The sequence below is a fragment of the Falco biarmicus genome, chromosome 6 (genome assembly GCF_023638135.1).
Source record: "Falco biarmicus isolate bFalBia1 chromosome 6, bFalBia1.pri, whole genome shotgun sequence".
Taxonomy (NCBI): domain Eukaryota; kingdom Metazoa; phylum Chordata; class Aves; order Falconiformes; family Falconidae; genus Falco; species Falco biarmicus.
Window position 1 is genome coordinate 59,557,371 of NC_079293.1, and position 19,165 is coordinate 59,576,535.

General features: G+C 41.2%; 1 protein-coding gene across 1 annotated transcript; it reads left to right on the forward strand.

Annotated features, from left to right (window-relative positions):
• The first annotated feature begins 478 nt into the window (after window positions 1-478).
• On the forward strand, window positions 479-18,562 carry SERINC1 (serine incorporator 1). Its single transcript, XM_056342567.1, has 10 exons — window positions 479-639; window positions 6,384-6,545; window positions 7,954-8,147; window positions 11,844-11,923; window positions 12,115-12,252; window positions 13,370-13,539; window positions 13,666-13,756; window positions 14,879-15,020; window positions 15,129-15,359; window positions 16,935-18,562. The coding sequence occupies exons 1-10, from the start codon at window positions 601-603 to the stop codon at window positions 17,071-17,073; spliced, it is 1,386 nt and encodes a 461-aa protein (XP_056198542.1). The 5' UTR covers window positions 479-600; the 3' UTR covers window positions 17,074-18,562.
• Window positions 18,563-19,165: the final 603 nt, after the last annotated feature.

Genomic DNA, 19,165 nt, shown 5'->3' on the forward strand with positions numbered 1-19,165 from the left:
TTACCCGATTTCGGGCGGTATTGGGAAACAGCACAGCAAGCACTGGCAGCTGAGCGGCTCGCCTATCGCTCCGGGCAAGGTATTCCCGGCTTTCAGGCACACCCCGGTTTAGGTATGTGTCGGAAGGCCCTGAAGCAGCCCAGGCCAACCTCATACTCTTTTAACGCATCAGGGGAGGTGACCAAGGCGCGATGGCGCCGGAGGCAGTGGCAGCCACCCCGAGAAAGCCGCAGGCCGCGGGGGCTGCGACCAGCAAGGCGGCCGCCGGCTTCGGCCTGCTGCCACCTGCCGCGGCGGCAGGCGGGCCCCGGCTTGCCGCAGCTGGGCGCTCCGGGCAGAGAAGCCCCTTCCCCAGCCACAAGCGCCGGCAGGACGCCCCCTGCCCGGGCCCGCCCCAGCGCACAGCGCGAGCCGCAGGCGCTCCGCGGAGCCGCCCCCGCCCCCTCCGCCGCCGCGTGCCTGCCTCCCGCCGGAAGTGACGCAGCCGCTGCCGTCAGAGCAGCCGGAAGCGCCGCGGGGAGCAGTAAACAAGCCCGCCGGGAGCCTGCGGCCGCCGCGCGTCCATCTTTGAGCAGCCGGAGCCCGAGCCCGCCGCGGACCATGGGCGGCGTCCTGGGCCTCTGCTCCATGGCGAGCTGGGTAAGGCGGGGCGGGCGGCGCGGTGGTTCCTTGCCCGTTGGAGGCCCCGAGCCTGGGCCTCGCCCGTCGCCTCCCTGGGCCTTTGTGTGCCAGGGGTGGGGGCGTTGGCGTCTGCGGCGGTGCCCTCCCGCCTCCTCAAGGGAGGGAAGGCTGCAGGCCCCCTCCCCGGTCCCAGCTGGGCTTTCTCCGCCGCGGGCCGCTGCTACTGCTGTTTCTCTAGGGCCGGGCTCCCTCCTCGGCAGGCTGGAGGCAGGCCCTGGGCCGGCCGCCGCGGTGGTCGGTCTGCCCTCTGGATCTTATCCCGGGGTCTCCAGGGGTCCTCCGGAGCGGTTTCACTGGGGAGCTTCGTACTCATTCAGGCAGGCCGGTCTGTCGCTCTGCTGGTTGCCGCTTAATCCGCGTTACTGTGTGGGAGTTACAGTGTCCACTGAAATTCCCCCCTCCCCAAATCTGTAAAAGGGGTCAGAATCTAGCTAAATTCTGAAGTTTCGCGTTTATTGCAGGAAAAAGAAAACCCGCGTGTTTCCCTGATACTAACGTTTGTATTTAATTCCTCTTTTCTTACGCCTTTGTCTTGAGCAGCTCCACCCTTTATAGCATCTTTGTCTTATCAAACCATCATTTCTCGCTGCACGGCAGTCTGGTGATGTGTCACCACCACGCTGAGCGTTGTCAGGTGACTTTTGTTAGTGGGAAACAGTAGTTTGACATGGCTCTAAAACTGTTAACACTATGCAAATGCAGAAAAGCGGAGAAGTTGGTAGAGATCCTGCATCCTTTTTCAGTTGAGGCGTTGCTGTCTTACCAAGTCTAGTCCCTATGCAAGTAGACATGATCAGGTGGATTGTGAATCTTTAGACATTTATCTTAAAATGCTAGTGGCATTGTGAAAACCTGAGATTTTTACACGAAAAACACTGCCATACTTGGATTAAATGAGATGACATATATTTAAACAGTTAATACACATAACTTGGTGGTCTAACAAAAAATTACATTGATTCAAGATCCTATTTTTTGTGTTATCAAAATACATGGACTTTGGTTCCCCTAGTGCAGAGTGATATTTAATTACAAATATGATATTTAGTTCTTTTATCTCCTGTACAAATTCTATAAAATTATCTTAGAATTTGTAAATTTGTATGAGCTAAGCTCCCAGATTGATATGCATGTAAATAAGTGACTAGAACACTGATAATATCTTGTTAATGAAGTACTGCCAGTGTTCCATTTTGTTTTAATTTGCATTTTAAACACTATTTGATGGATTAACCAGTTAGACTTTAATTACTAGTTGAGTATAGTTAACATTTTTAATTATTGTCAAATAGTGACAGTATAACTATAGGTTTTAATTCAAATAATTGAGTTAATATATACTGTATTTTCAAGTACATAAATAGCCTTTTTGGATAACTGGCTGGTGTTTGTAGTGCCTCAGTAATTCCTGTATACTTGCTCTTGGTTTTGAGTGTTTGTTTCTGTACAGAGAAATTCAGCCAATGGTCTTCTTCCAGATAAAATTATTTATACGAGCATGTAATCTTAGATTAAGTTGGATTTCCTGTGAGTACCCCCATCCCTTCCTTTAAAGTACCCAAACAAATTGGAGTGGCTTTTTTGTGTGTGTGTCTGGTTTTTTTATACTTATGGCTTTAAAGTGTTGATTTTCTTTCCAAATCTAAAACCACAGATAAGCAGCATTTAAAGCCTTTATGATAGTTCTTATAGGTGAAATCTGTCTGTACTGGTCTGAAAGGATATGTCACTATAAATGCCATTTGTGGCTCTGGAAGAAAAAAGCTGTGAGTGTGAGGTAGCAGGGGAACCAGATGTAGTGGAATTTGTGCTAGTGCAGGCTTTGTCACAGCTGGGAAAACTACTCTTTTGTCTGGGAAGACATTGCTGTGGGCATTGCTTCAGCTGTGTAGCTTGTCTGCAGGGCTGTGTGTTGTGCCATGCAGAGCTGCTCTGGGTAACTGACCTCAACACCTGGCCTCATACTTCTATTTCTTCTGGATTTTTTTCTGTGGTGTTACTGCTGGTTATAACTCTGCTATGCCCTACTATGTGCTGATCAGGCAGTGTTTCAGTTCAGTGTTTTTAAGGGCAAAGATGAGCCTGTCGGATGGTGGGAAAGCCTTATTAAAGGCACTGTCATCTCACCAAAAGTCTTCTAATTCTGATGACCTCGATTGGTCAGGCAGTGCCGTTTTCACTCTGCTGCATCTTGCCTCTGTTGCTCTGTTCTCTGAAGCAGCTCAGCTGCTGTTTTGCTCACTTTAATAGTCTCTATCAAGGCAAAAATTGATTGAATCTATTCCTTTAAGCATATGAGTAGGGATGATGTAGCTAAAACCTGAGTAGGCCCGGTGGGGGGCTTGGTGTTTTTGCAGATACTTAATTCAGTATATAATCATCTTTGCCCCATTAAGAAAATCACATTTGATGTGAAAAACCTGTTCTGTGTGCATCATGGTCAGTAACACTTGACTTTTCAGTGGGTTTGTAGGGTTTTCTCTCTCCTTTGTCCTGCAATATTCATCTTGTGTTCCTCCTGCAATTTCCACTGCCCTAGAGAATGAAGTGACTAGTTTAGCAGGCATGAATTAAATTGCCTGCTCCCAACTGGCTGCACACGGATGTGTGTGGGCCATCTTTTCTTATTTTGCCTCAGAGAACACCACTGAGCTGCTTATTTTTCTCAAAAATGTACAGGGATGTGACTTGGTTGGTAGGTACAAAATTTCCCAGATGTCAATAGATTAATGCAGTTGTAACTTAGTAACTGTTGTCCAAGCATCCTTACAAAAATAAGCTCAGAACTAATGCTCTCTGCATCTATGACTAAGCTGAGTTTCACCTGGGGAGTTAAGCTTTGATTTGTGTGGTGGTATGTGCCTGTTTGTACTGTAGTATGGGGTTTTTTTTTTGTAGGAGGCATGCTCTGAATTTGGGAAGTGGCACAAACTGTCCTTTTCCCTCTGCTACTAAACTCAGTTTCACGACCGGAATGTTCTTTGTTTTCTGTTCTTTTTGAAGACACTTGTCAGAAGTGTTTTTGCCAATAGTATAATATTATTTTGTTGGAATGGTATATATTTTATTCTGTCTTGCCAAAAGAAAGAGGGGCTCGGACTGCAATGTGATTCCTTGTAGAAGTGGTTGACTTCTACTGATAATTGATACTATTTATAGGTATCTCTTGTTCAGAGATGTACATGATTGCAGCTTTTTGGGGTTGTCACAGCATGATGAGCTGGTTTGGGGGCAAGATGTTTTAAAAGTTGTTCTTGAAGCTTGGACACTTAAATGAGGTATATTGCCTTGTTTGAGGTGGAGACAGCCATCTTTCAGCCACTGCAGGCCGCCTGTAGAAACATGTGTTCCTCTGTTCCCCTTGATGCAGTCAGGAGGAAACTGCTTGAATTATTTAGGTATTAAACAACGCTGGGATTCACCAGAGAAGTGACTTCTACACCAGATGGACCTTGCACCAAATTTTCTGCAGCAGACGAGCCTAGGCTTATATTCTCCTCTGCCAAACTCAACCTTTTATTCAACAGTATCTTTAAAAATACTAATCCAGACAGAATTAGTTCAAGAAACTAATTTTTTGAAAGAGAATAGAAATATTCTTTAATAGAAAGGTTATTTGTGTGTGTAGAGGAAATAAGTGTAATACATTAGTACTATAAAATCCTGATGCACCCTGAGCCAATTTTTGTCATACATTACATGCTTACTAAGCAGTAAGTAGATACCCCTAATACAGTTGTTTGCAGTCATAGAACAGCCGGGAAGGATTGTCTGGGTCAAGTTTTCATGGAAAAGGGACCTAGATGACATGATCTAGCACCCTGCCCAATCAAATCTGAAAACTTCCAGTGAATGAGGACTCTTATCCTTGGGGAGGTTGTTGCAGTGACTGATTGTTCTCACTGTAAAAAATGGTTTTATTACATTGAGATGAAACCTCTTCAGGAATCAACACTTCCATACTCTGTGCTATAATGATACTGAGTGGAAGAGGAGGTAAAAAAGGGCAATATAATACCTTTTACATACTGAAATAGTTGTAATGAGGGTCTACTTAATTTCACTTCTCTAGCAAGACAAATTTAATAGTGAAGTTTGCTAATGTAAAGATGATTCTGTAGCATAGTGGAGTGAAAATTCTTGATGCCTCCATCTTCGGAAAGGAACACAAGTACAAAACTAAAACAAGGAAATTATTTAAAAGACCAAATTTGGGAGTCCAGTGTGTGCGTCTGGTTGAACCTGTAAGAACTGAAAATCTGAGCCTTTTCCTGAGGGCTTCTCAGGAAGCTGCTGGCAGTGTTGTGGCAATGTCTGCTTTTCCCTGCAAGCCCAGGGGCCTTTGTTAGCAGCAGACTGCTGGCATTTTTGTTTGTCATACCACTAAACTTCTAAGAACTTTCTGACACATGCCAGTCATACTGGATGATTGACATGCACTGGTCATGGCCGTATAATTAGTCATGTTCTTATGTGACTGGTTTGGTGTTTTTCTTGTGGTACTGAATACCTGTGGCTTTTGTCACTTGGCGGAGGTGTCCCTGCATATGTGCTGGGGGAGAAGCTGGGTTTTACCCACCATTCAGTTTCTTTGTCAGAGGTTGCATGTAGCTCAGATAGGGCAGCACTCACTTGGTAGCTACAAACCGTAGCTGAAAAATGCATGGCCTCCAAAACTTAGCTGTTAATTGCTCACCGGGATTTCTCATGTCTTCTAGGAAAAATAATTTAATTGTAAATTAAGAAAAAAAACCAAAACAAACCCCCTAAAATGTTTTGATTGTACTTTTCCTCTTTTGGCTTCTACTTACTTGTGGAACCTTGCCCTTCTTCTGATTCCTGAATTGTTGCTCAGCAAGCAGCAGAAAATTGCAAAGGGGTGAGGTACGTTTCCTGCTCCCCCAGCCTTGGTGAAATAGCACTATTTGCTCCCTTTCCTTCTTTCCACAGTTTTGTCTTTAGGAATTAAAGATCGGTAATTTTTGTCCTGTTTTTTTCCCTTGTAATATTACAACTGCACAGCTTTCCTGTCCGCTCTTGCTGTTGGTGTTTGATAGCAACAATAATGCGTGTACTATGTGTTCAATATGTTCTTGTGGTTCCTAACTTCTACGTTGCATTAGTTAATTTTACCAGCTAACAGAATTATGTGATATGTGAGTAGCTGCTAAATACACAATAATTCGCAACCTAAGATTTAGGCTATTTCGCCTTTTGTTAGTGCTCCAGCAATGTCAATGGCCCCAGTGAGGATTGTGGGCCAGCTCTGCCAGATGCTGAAAGTGTACATAGATGGCAGGTCTGCTCAGATTTTTTTTTCTGCAGTGTATTTATTTAGTCTCTGCAGCTGTGGGAGGATGTAGTTGTTAACAAAAAGCAGCCCTTGCATCTCATGTAGCTGAAATGAAATAAAATTCAAGAGAATAAAGTCTGAATTCAGCGTTTATCTTCTTTGAATGGATATATGATTACTTTTGACATAGCACTAATTTCACTGGACAGCGGTGCATTATGAAGCGCTGCCAGGATTGTTAGGGTGCTCTGTAATGTGTTGCAGTGACTTAGCCTACGCTAGTGATGGAATGCGTGAGATGAGTCATTTCCCATCATAATTTCTGATGATCTGTGCAGCCTAATTAAATATTGAAATCTAGCAATGCAAAACTCTTTAAAGTTGTTGTTTTATGTTCTGTCTCTGTCAGATACCATGCTTATGTGGAAGTGCCCCGTGCCTGCTCTGCCGATGCTGCCCCAGTGGAAACAACTCCACCATAACACGGCTGATTTATGCATTCTTTTTACTTCTTGGCGTGAGTGTTGCCTGTGTGATGTTAATACCAGGCATGGAAGAGCAGCTGAAGAAGGTCAGGTTACTTCTTTGCTAACATGTTTGGTAGAATGTCTGTTACAGATAATGGTAAATGGCATCTTGAAAGCATGGGTTTTATTTGGAAATAGGTAATTAGGCTGCTACCTGTGCTTCACAGTCACTGTTAATTTGATTGTAGGTGAAATAAACAAAGAACTTGTGGGACAGTCAATGCATAGGTGAAAAACACTATCGAGAATAAAGTTTCATCTCTTGTTTAGTAGCTCAGAGCAGAAAAAAGAAAATCTTGTATCAAAAAGAAAATGTAATTTATGTATGTGGAGTTTTATATATTATTGAGATGCTTTTATTTGTGGTACTTGACTGACTTTGAATGCTGTTAATAAAAGAAAAAATTAGCCACAATCTAAGATTTCTTCTAATGTCATTGTGCTTTACTAATTAAAATTCTATTTTAAGGTCTGCAAATGTGTAACAAAAATATTTTTCACTAATGATACTAGCATATTTTTCCCGAAGGAAATTGGGAAGTGCTTGTAGGATTTTACAGTTTATTAGTTATATGAAGATATGGTAGTGCAGGAGTTACTGTTTTACATAATGTACAGTATAAATTACAGAGTGATTATTTGAGTTATGAGTGAGCTTGTGGGTTCACTGAAGTTGGCTTGCACATGCTTTTTTTTCTGTTAGTCTTCATTTTGTTATCTTTAATTTTTTGTCTAGCAGGTAATAACTTCTGTTAGGCATGCTTTTGAATTTCTTACCCCCAAATGATTGATCTGTAAATTTTTATTTCTGTGTGATATAGTAACCAGATGAGAGCTTCAGTGAGAGCATGTTAGTCACCTAGGAAAGAAAATTGCAGCCTTCTGGAGTATGATTTGATTTCAGAAAGATACTGCTCATGTTCTGGTAGTGAATGCAAAGGGTAATCTTAGCTGTTTCATTTGGAAGTTACAAATACTTCTAATTGATGGTGATGTACTTTTTGGGAGAGGCTGTTTCTGTTTTAAAGAGATGTAAGCAGGCTGCCTTCTATGTCATGAACCTGACAGTACCTGTCAAGTCATATTTACCAAATACCAGAGCTTTTCTTTATCTCCTGATTCAGATCTACAAGTGAAAACTGCATTTCTTGGAGAAGTTCCAAAATTTTTAATAATAAAAACCCCACCCCACTGTTATTAAGATAGATATAGATTCCCTGAGTGCCCCCTCCCCCCCCAGTTTGCCTATGCCAGATTATTTTCCTTGAATGTGTTTAATACTCTAGTTGGACTGTAACTAACAATACAGCCATTCAGTATCATATTTTCTAGCAATGTTTATAGTCGCATAGTTTTACAATAGTAATGAATTGCATATTAATAAATTGCTAAGATGTATTTACTCACAGGAGGCCTTCTATAGATTCCTGAAGTATCTTGTATTTATCACAGATTCCTGGGTTTTGTGATGGAGGGATGGGAACAACTATTCCTGGTGTGCGCGGCCACGTGAATTGCGATGTACTAGTTGGTTATAAAGCTGTGTACCGTGTGTGCTTTGGTATGGCCATGTTCTTCCTTCTGTTCTCCTTGTTGATGATCAAAGTGAAGAGCAGCAATGACCCAAGAGCAGCAGTGCACAACGGGTAAGATACGGAAATGAGAACTGAGATGAGCAGTGGGTGCATATGAGATACAGCTACCGTAAAATAAAGCTTGTGGCTGAGCATGCTGGTCAAATTGATGATTCCACAAATGACAAATTTCATAGTAGCTAGAGGAGTGTAGTTGCAGCAGAGGGCGTTCAAAGTTATTAGAGTTCTTAGACATGGCAGATTAATTTTTTTAAGACGAAAAGATATACATGGCTGTCATTTCTCAGAGCCTGAATTGTGACAATAGATAATATGTCCAGAGGTTTTCCAAGATTAGAGATTCTGCTTTTGCCCGAAATGACAAAATTCAGAGATGAATAATGGTCCTAAGTTTCATTCCACTGAGATTTTTTTCAACAAATAGAAAGATTAAAAAACCTCACCTGTCCTCTAGGAATTACATTCCTCTTAACTTTGATGTTTGTAAGGACTACTTGTTCTTTTCTGAACAGTTTTATTTTAAAGACTATAATAGATACATCTATATAAAAAACATATTTCTTCCCACTCTGCTGTCTTTTCTTTGGTCTCCCCTCTGCATAAAGAAGAGTGAGTTATGTATTTAGTTCCTGAGCTTCCCAGTACCCAAAATTTTTTCTTCTGTATTTCATTATAGTTAGGATTATCAGATGGAAAATAACAGTGAAATTTCGGCTTGTGTCTTGACACAAGTGGTAGTTTTCATCCAGGCTCAGCCTATGTGTAACGTAGCTTCTTGAACCAGGGAGATGTAAATATTTGTGATAGGGCATGGCACTAAAAAGCTTAAAACCATTTATGGTGCGTAGTCTTGGTGGTCATAGTGATTGCTTTAGACTACTGCTTTTTCAGGATGAGTATATTTAATGGAAGCTACGAACAGCTAAGCCATAAAAATGAAAAAGTAATTTTATTTTATATTCAGTGTTGTAAGATGAAACATTTCTAGCATAAAATGAGAAAAAACTTCAAATTAAGATGTGTTAGCAGCAGTAACTTAGTTCAGCCTTTCCTTCTGCCCTGCTTTGTACAGGGGAGCATACTTCTTACAAGCAAGAAGAAAATGGTTCAGGCACATTCTGTATCAACACTTTTTTTTTTTAAAAAAAACAAACCAAACAATAAAATGTATCTTTCACATGATATGGAATCTTTTTACTTAAAACCACTTCTTCAGTGTTTGGGGATCTTCTTGATAACCTGAAGTTGTGCTCTCCAGTCCAGATTTTGGTGCTATTTATGCAACGCATAGCAGTTTACTTTTCTTAGGCAATCTAGTGTCAGCACTAGGATAAAAGGAAAAATGATACTTGTTAACTGTTACTGGTAAAATATTTAGTAATTCCAACACTTCCATAATAGCTAGTTGCTTCAGTAGTATGTATTACAGATAGCTTTATGAAAACAATGGCTTTTGATTTTTAAAATTGTCTATATTTACTAGTACTTTGCAATATAATCTTTGTCAGTGATTTGAAATAGTCAGAATGTTAAGAGTTTTCCATGTATCTGTACTAACTTTTTCATACTTGCATGCAAGTTAAACCCGGCGGTATGGTCCAGTGCCAGTGTTCACCTTCTTTGCTTTTGTAACAGAAGTCAAAGTGGTTTCTTGCCTCAGGTTAATAATAATAGAACAACTTGGTTACAATGTATTCACAGGATTGTTGCTGGCTTGCACGGCATGCATAGCAGCTGTAGGTGTTACTTCAGATGAGTATGGTTTTCAGCAGTCATGCACAGTATCTGGGTAGTGTTAAGATCTCCTAAAAAAGTCTGGAATTAGATGAAACTTATACAGGCTTGAACCTGTTCTTATTTCTATAATTGAGAATTACATTGATTTTTTAAAAAAAATTTTCCACATGTGAATTCAAAAACTAGTTTTAGTGGGGTATGTATTAAACAGTAAACGTTGTATAAGGTAATTCAACTTTCAAACTGACTTTAGTCACTTCTCTGTATCCCAGTGAACTTGTCCATTTTTCCCATATTCTGCATTTCAGTCATCTTGCGTAGTACCTCTCCACGCAATTGGAATTTATTCCTCTGATCACCATCACCTAATTGTAATAGCCAGAAGGAGATTAAATTTGTTCGAAGTGCAGGAAAGAATGGGAAGGCATAGAAAACTTGAAAACCATCCAAGTGTTTGATGTTGTGGGAATGTGGTACATGTCTTTGTGCTATATACAGTTTTGAAGTACATGTAGTAGATGGTGCCTATGTTGGAGCTGCCTGTCGCACTGCTCAGAAAAAATGATCTTCACCTCCTTATAGGTTTGTTGGCATAACTACTTGATTTGGAGTTCCCTATGCAGGGTATATCTGTAAACAGTCTGTGTTTGGGGTGGGTTTGGTGAATCTGTGGTGGAAGATACTTTCTGGTCTGCTTTCTAGGAAACATCTGAGCTGTTTTGTGCATGGGTGCGTATCTGTTGTGGTTTAACTCCAGCTGGTAACTAAGCACCATGCAGCTGCTTGCTCAGTGCCCCCCCCCCCCCGAGGAATGGGGAGGAGAATCAGGAAGGAATGTAAAACTCAAGGGTTAAGAACAACTTAATAATTGAAATAAAACAACAACAGTAACAATAATAATGAAAAGGAGGAGAAGGGGAGAGGAACACAATCCAAAGGGAAGGGAGAAAAGAAAACAAGTGATGATGTAGTTGCTCACCACCTGCTGACCAATGCCCAGCAAGTCCCCAAGCAGAGACTGACAGGCCCTGGCCAGCTGCCCCCAGTTTATATACTGAGCAGGATCTTTTGTGGTATGGAATACCCCTTTGGCTAGTTCAGGTCAGCTGTCCTGGCTGTGTCCCCTCCCCAGTTTCTTGTGCCCCTCCAGCCTTCTCACTGGAGGGCCCAAAAAACTGAAGAGTCCTTGACTTAGTATAAACATTACCTAGCAACAACTAAAAACATCAGTGTGTTATCAACATTATTCTCACACCAAATCCAAGGGACAGCACTGTACCAGCTACTAAGAAGAAAATTAACCCAGCTGAAACCAGGATAATATCTTTTACTGGGGGAAAAAATAATCCAATGCTACTGTACTGGAATAGGTCTTATAGGGCCTTAGAATTTGACTGTGTCCTTTCTGTGAAGGATAAATCTTTGCTTTTGTTGTGATAAACCCTTTTCAGATGTAGGCCTAAAGAGTCTGAAGTTAAGTGGGAAGAATCCAGACTTTTGTACCTCTCTTTCTTGTAGAAAACAAATCAAGACTGATAGAGAACTCCAGCATAATGTTTTCTGTCATTGTAGGCACCAACCAGATCTTCTCCCTTTTTGGTTTTGGTATTAAAATCAGGTAGGGTTTTTTTAAACACATTTTTCTGATATGCAGGCAGTTCCATAATCTCACTGCTCTAGTTTAAAACCTTTGTTAAAAAACCCCACAACTCACAATTATATTCCACCCTGGCTTCAATTTTAATAAGGGAGTGAGATATCTCTGGGAAATGTGTCAAACTGTGTCAGTCTAGCATATTTTAAGCATAATTTTCTGGAGAAAACTCTTGGGCAGATAAAATGAGATTTTTATCTTATTTCTAAAGAAGCGAGTTAAGAATGAGTGAATGAAAAACAGCTTTAAAAGATGTTAACTTAGTGTACTTTAAAGTTTTTGTGAATTGGATCAGACTTCAGCAGTTGCCTGACTTTTTTTCTTTTACTTTTTCCTCCTCTTCACCGCACCTTTAGATTCTGGTTCTTTAAATTTGCAACAGCACTTGCAATTAGTGTTGGAGCTTTCTTCATACCAGAGGGACCATTTACAACAGGTAAGGGAGTATTTTCTTCCACTGTATAATGGTGCACTCATAACTGGTTTTAAAACAAAACTAAGTGCATCCTGATGTTTTATAGTTTTAATTGTAGCTGTGTCGCTATAGCACTTTTCTGTGTTCAGGAACATTAAGACAGGGTGGTAATTTATCTATGTTTTTTAGCTGATTTTTTCTTTCTCTTTTAGTGTGGTTTTACGTAGGTATGGCTGGAGCATTCTGCTTTATTCTTATACAGCTGGTCTTGCTTATTGACTTTGCCCACTCCTGGAATGAGTCTTGGGTTGAAAAAATGGAGGAAGGAAACTCAAGATGCTGGTATGCAGGTAAAGGACTGTACTACAGTAAAGTTTCAATTTTCGTTGTGCATTACTTTTAAGTAATTCACTGAGTAGTGCATTTTACCAGAGTGCAGAAAGGCTGCTTCATGCTTAAGTATCATTTTCTCAGGTGGTGTAGTTCAGCTCTGTTGTCTTGCTGTCCTTTTGATGTCCAGTAAGGGTGGGTAGGGAGAGGGGCAGCAGCCTCTGAGTAGTAAGATCTGACCCCTGGGAGCAGGGCATCAGTTTGTGGTAGCAGAGGAGTGGCAATTGTAGGGTTTTGTTTTTGCTTTCTTTTTTAGCTGCAGGTTTTGTTACACTTCTTGCTGATTAAAACTGAACCAGCCTTATAATGCTTCACATTGAGCATAAGCGTCTCAAATAATTGTTTTTTCTTTCTGTCTGCTGGTCAGTCGTTCATGAAAGGTATATACCAGGGGCCCTCAAACTTTTTAAACAGGGGGCCAGTGCACGGATGAAGGGGGGGGCAGGGTGTGTGTGTGCTGTAAATACCGGAGGCCGGATTGAGGACCCTGGGGGGCGGGCCGGATCCGGCCCGTGGGCTGTAATTTGAGTTGAGGACCCCTGGTATATACTGAGTGAAAGGCCAAGATAGTGAGGGAGAGTACAAGTAATCTCACTGGAGAAACGGTATGTTAATTTTAATAAAGCATTTCAGATGTGATAATTTAGGTGTTTCAAAAGACAGTGCAGCCTGTCACTGCGTAATGGCCACTTCACTCTTCAATGTTTTTAATAAGTTGGAATTTGGAAATAAGATTGTTTTTTCACTTTTATTGGAGAAGTAGTTCTTTAGTTTCTTGTTTAAGCTTTTAGCCAAAGTGTATGTAGTACAGCTGTATTCCTTCATACTTGCTGCCCTTTGTTTCTGTTAGAGCACTGGAGAATCAGGTATGGCTTCAGAGTTCCTGTTTATTGTGTTCTTTTTTTAACACCTCAGACTATAGAGAAGAACATACTTCCTTTAGATTTCAGTACCCAGAGCTGCTCTCTAATCATCATTGTATACTGTATACAAAACCTGATAACTATGCAATATTATTTCTATTTTAATAACTCCATTATTAACCAGTTTAACTCTGGTTTTTGTCTCTCTTCACAGCTTTGCTGTCAGCTACAGCTGTCAATTATCTGCTGTCCCTAGTAGCTATTGTCTTGTTCTATGTTTATTACACTCATCCAGAAGGTTGTTCTGAAAACAAGACGTTCATCAGTGTTAATATGCTGCTGTGTATTGGTGCTTCTGTAATGTCAATTCTGCCGAAGATTCAGGTACAGTTTTAATTTTTTTACCTTTTAGGGATTTTTTTTTGTGTTACCAAGTCGCAGAAACCTGTAATATAATTGTGCTGGAGACTTAATTGCCTAACTTTGCTGTTTCATGGCTACTTTGTATAGGAATCTCAGCCAAGATCTGGTTTGCTGCAGTCTTCTGTGATCACAATTTATACGATGTATTTGACTTGGTCAGCTATGACCAATGAACCAGGTAAGTGTAGCAGCAGTATATGGCTTTTTGGGTAACCAGTTCAGCAGTAAATTGTGCCTTCACCTTTTTGCAAGGCCGTGTTAGAGCAAGGTACTACAATGCATGCAAGTTATAGGCAGGATTCATTAGTTTCTGTACTTTCCCCTGACCCCAAATTTCTGTAATAATACTGAAGAAATAGTTCTTGCAAAGATAACATGTTTTTCACTTGCTTTTGTTTATCATATGGAAGAATTTCTACCTATTATTGGCAGGATTGCAGTATTCTAAATCTTAGATTTTGCAGATTACTGGAACTTTTCCAAGCTGTCTGTAAGGTTCATCTCCCTATCAGGTTTCTTACCTGGTGACTGAGATTTACTGATTATGTTTTTCCAAACTGAGGATTTTAAAAAATGTATCAAGAAATGTCTTCAATGTTTCTTGTGTCTGAAAACAGCTGAGCATCTGGGGAGGGGGGCAGAATCAATCCAGAAATTCTGGTGATTAAAATAAACTGCTAAATATGATTTTGGTGTCTTTAATTTGGGTCTCTGTCCCTTTTATCTTAATCATGGACAATCTTTGATGCTGCTGTGTAACAGCATATGTATGAGTCGTGTAATTCCTGCAGTAATTATGAGGAGGTAAGATTGTCTGCTGCTTTCAACTGTTCCATCTATGCTATCTGTGGATGCTGTGGGTTGGGAACTGTTGATAATATGAAACTGACTTTGTAGCATTCTTTTCCAACTCTTGAGATGACTGTGGTACCCCATCTATAAAGTATGTGTTTGTCAAACTTGTTTTCTAGTGGTAAAATTTCTGAAGCTTAATATGCAGAGCATTTTTATTTTATTGCATCTAATTCCATTAGATGGAACAGTAAAGCAGTTGATGCATATCTTATATAAGTTTTAAATCCTTCTGTCTGCTCAAGAGACAAATTTTTATGCCACATACTGTCATTTGCCTGCTTTAGAGAGACTCAGTAGGCTAAAACTAGACTCAAAGCATTTGTACTTCAAGACTGTCACGGTCACCAAGTTCCTTTCTATTACCATGCATTCAGTGTGGAAATGTAGTATTCGGTATCTGTTTTGTTCTTGCTTTTTGTAAGTTCTAATGTATTTCCCCCCCCAGATAGGCACTGTAACCCGAGTTTGCTGAGCATCATTGGTTACAACAGCACCACCATTCCAACCCAAGGTCAGGTAGTTCAGTGGTGGGATGCACAAGGAATTGTAGGACTGGTTTTGTTTTTGCTCTGTGTTCTCTATTCTAGGTAAGATTCCTTTAAAAAATTCCTATTAATTTGTATTACTTCTCATTGTCAGATACTAAACTGTATTTATTTGGGTAACTGTACTGTGTCCTTTCCTGTCAAATACAGCATCCGAACATCCAACAACAGCCAAGTTAACAAGCTGATGTTGACCAGTGATGAATCCACACTGATAGAGGATGGAATGCCCAGGAGTGATGGCTCCCTTGATGATGGAGATGATGTTCACCGAGCCATAGATAACGAGAGGGATGGAGTTACTTACAGTTACTCCTTCTTTCATTTCATGCTTTTCCTGGCATCACTGTATATCATGATGACGCTTACCAACTGGTACAGGTATTTATGTTTGATAATATATTGTGCTAATAATGGGCATACAAGGTGCAGTCTTTTGCTGGACAAGGTAGTATAACTTGTGTGCTGTGAGGAACGTAGGTCTTAATTGGGACTTCTCAAGGGAAGTATACTGTTTGATCTATACTAAATTAATTGTATTTGAAAATTGGAGTAGCAAGCCTTGTTCACAAGTGCCTTTCATGTTTTCTAGGATAATTCTCATGATTCACTGGACTGCTGAAATGTGTCTTGCTGAAGTGAATAGGATAGAGGCTTAAATTCTGTAGTGAGTAAAATAGTAAACACCAGGCCTATGTCTGATACAGAGAGCCAGAAAAAGGAGAGATAGGACATGTTACATCAGCAAGTCAAGGGAGAGGTGATTCTTCCCATCTACTTGGCTCTGGTGACACCACACCTGGAGTGTTGGGTCCAGTTCTGGGTCCCCAGTATGAGAGGGGCATGGACATATCGGAGAGAGTCCAGCAAAGGGCCGTAAAGATGGTGAAGGGACTGGAACATCTGTTATATGAGGAGAGGCACAGAGCTGTGACTGCTCAGCCTGGAGAAGAGAAGGCTCATGGGAGGATCTTACCAATGTATGTAAATACCTGAAGGGAGGGTGCAGAGAGCACAGAGCCAGGCTCTTTGCAGTGGTGCCCAGTGACAGGCCCAGAGGCGGTGGGCACACGCTGAAGCACAGAGATTTCCTCTGAACATCAGAAAATACATTGTCATTCTAAGGGTGACTCCTGAGCCCTGACACAGGTTGCCAGAGAGGTTGTGGAGTCTTCATCCTTGGAGGTGCTCAAAAGCTGTCTGGGCACAGTCCTGGTTAGCTGGCCGTAGGTGTCCCTGCTTGAGCAGGAAGGTTGGACCAGATGACCTTCAGAGGGCCCTTCCAACCTCAGTCATTCTGTGATGGAGTCTGGTGGAAGGGGATTATGTCGTCTGCTCACTGAAAAAATCCTCACAATAAAATAAACCTCCTCTGTGTGAATTGTTACTAGGTTAGCAGCTTGAGCAGGTGTTCTTCAGAATTTAAAAATATAAATTAGGGTCTCTAATAATTTGTTAAAGGACAATTTGTATCAAAACAGCACCATAAGAAAGGTCCTTCCTTCAAAAGTAGCTCTTAACAGATAGTCCTGCTGTGGATTTGATTTGTGGCCCTGTCTGGGTCAATATGGTATCAAGATTATTAATTATTCAGGGTGGTGTCTGTTGGCAAGGTAAAATGCATTATTTGTATCTATAAATGCTGTCTACTTCCTGCCTTTCCACAGATTTGTTTAGTGATTCCTTGTAATTATTTCTGCTTCTTGACAGCTTCTCTTAATAAATATTTTTTGGGCTGCTGTTTCTTTCCACTTTCCTGTGACACTAGCTTACAAATGGTGTTCTTGTACAGATTGGTGTGAACTGCCTGGAAGAAGAAAGGCAGAGATGTTCTTTGAGGTGTCGAGCTGAAGTGAAAATGATCTGCTGTGAAAACATTGTTGGAAAGTGGCTTACTACACAAGTATGTCATACTGAAAAAATCGCAAATTATGTTTTTTTCCCTTTCTTTCACAGTCCGGATTCTTCTTATGAGACTATGACCAGCAAGTGGCCATCTGTCTGGGTGAAGATATCTTCCAGCTGGATTGGCATTGTGCTGTACGTGTGGACACTGGTTGCTCCGCTGGTTCTTACAAACCGTGACTTTGACTAAGCTGTGCTGCTCTCTAGGGAGACTGTGTTAGCTTGACCGTGTCTTTGAAACAAACAGTATTCCAATTAATAGTGCAGTTGTAAATACGTGCGCGTGTGTGCTATCCATGGAGTATACCCTGCTTTATTCTGCATGATTACCTTGAATCATGTCTTTTGTCATTTCACTAAATGACTTTTTCTAGCTGAGCTCAGTGACAATTGCTATAGTGATGGTTTTCATAGGATTACTCCTAGATCAAGTGCTTCGGGAGCATTAGATGTAAGGTCTTTTTGAAGTAGGGTCTTTTTCCCCTCAATTGCATTAAATAGTTGTAGGAAAAAGTGCAAGTGCTAGTTAGGGTAACAAAACAGTATTAGATCAGGCTTTGCGAGCAAAGGAGGGGCTGCCTTTGATGATCTCTGTTGCCTTGATTCCAAAGTGAGTCTTGAGTAAGCATTGTTAGACTCAAGATCCTCCTGTGTGCTGGAGTTTCCTGGACATCTTGCAGCAGCCTGGCACAAACAGCCCAACACTTTCCCGTACTGAGGGCAGCAGTACCTTTAGCGCAGACGGTAAATGGAGTAACTCGCACCTGGAGCTGCAGAGGAACAGATGCTTTCCGCAGTGCCGTTGGGTCTGATGTGTCCCATTGCAGGCTGGAGGTCAGACACCCTGGGGAAAAACATCCTGGTATCAGATGCTCAGAAGCATGTTTTTAAGGCACCTGTTTACAATGTGCATCTATGGCTTTCCTTTTTTTTTTTAAAGTAGTGTAAATGGGATAGTTGTGCTGTAATTTATCGCTGTTTTGTGTACCACTTTCTTCTTGGCTAAGCTACAATCACCGAGTTTGCGAGGAGCTGAGTGATGAAAACTCTGTAAGCCCTTTAGAGGAAATTTTTAGGTATTATGGTTAAAGTTGAGGAAAAGGGATGCTGAAATTACAGTAACTAAAGGAGGCTTGCATTGACAGGCTTCAACAGAAGTGTTTCTTAATATATTTGGGGCTCTGAATTTTGAAATCTTCTAATGTATTAGGTATTTTGCTGCTTGTCCATTGCCAGGGATGGATTTGGGCCTAGGAAGTCTGAGTCTAGGCATGAGGAAAGACATTAATTGGTTTGGTTAAACCACTGTATACTTCATGTGCAGTTATGAAATCTTACATGCTTTTGTGCTTGCTGCTTTGTAATTGAAGTAGGTAAGCTGCATTATTTATCTCTCTCTCTTACTTGCTACAACTTGAGACTAGAGCAGCCTGACTGGGAGTGACCCTGAAGCCTTCAGCAGATGTCATGCTGATCTGTTATCGTGGTGTTTAGACTGTTACTTCCTGTTGCTAATTGGTCTCGAAGCTTTTATTTTAATTAAGTAACTAAACACTGACACTTACTGCGGAAGTCTGGCATGTCAGTCAAGCTTGAGACTGTAATGGAAGGATTAGTAAAGGCTTGTAATAATTTGGAATATGTTGTTACCTTATTAATAAATAAATTTGGATGAAGAATTCCTGTGACTTTTGATGTCTCATACTGCTGCCAGACATGGATAGCGTGTGGTTTGGTGTTGTATTCTTATGCCCTGCTCCTAGGATGTTTTATAGTGCTTGTCACCTGAGACGTAACAGCTGACTGGGCCGCAGACACAACTCCTGCCTCTTTGGGAGATCACGTGTAACCCCTGGCGTGAAGTTTTCTAATGGTTCTTTTCTCTCTGTGCCCTTTGCAGTGATCTCTCTGGAAACACAAACGTGCTTTGCTCTTGTAGCTGCATTCCTGCTTCCACCTGCTGCTGCACTGGATCACACCGGTGTCTGTTCAGTGGGGGTAGAACACCCCAACACCAGCTGTACCACAGCAGCTCCTGTATCCTGTAACTAATCACTGGTCCACTGAATTAGGAAGCTGAACAGACAGCTGGCGATGGATTCAGCTCCCTGTACAAGTGGCTAGGCTACTCCTTTAAGGGAAAAAAAAAAAAAAAAGGAAGTTTTGAATGCTGTGCCAGAGCTGTGGAAGGTGTTCTTCCTGTTGTGTGTATGAAGTTATTAAAATGCAGTTCCTCCCTTCATGGGAGCATCTCACTAGAGCTTCTCAAAACTCCCTATCCA

Bases quoted from the DNA above. Each gene is read 5' to 3' on its own strand.
- SERINC1 (XM_056342567.1), top strand. From the start codon at position 601: ATGGGCGGCGTCCTGGGCCTCTGCTCCATGGCGAGCTGG. The intron at 6,546-7,953 runs GTCAGGTTACTT...TATTTATCACAG, and splicing joins TGGAAGAGCAGCTGAAGAAG to ATTCCTGGGTTTTGTGATGG. The intron at 8,148-11,843 runs GTAAGATACGGA...CCGCACCTTTAG, and splicing joins AGAGCAGCAGTGCACAACGG to ATTCTGGTTCTTTAAATTTG.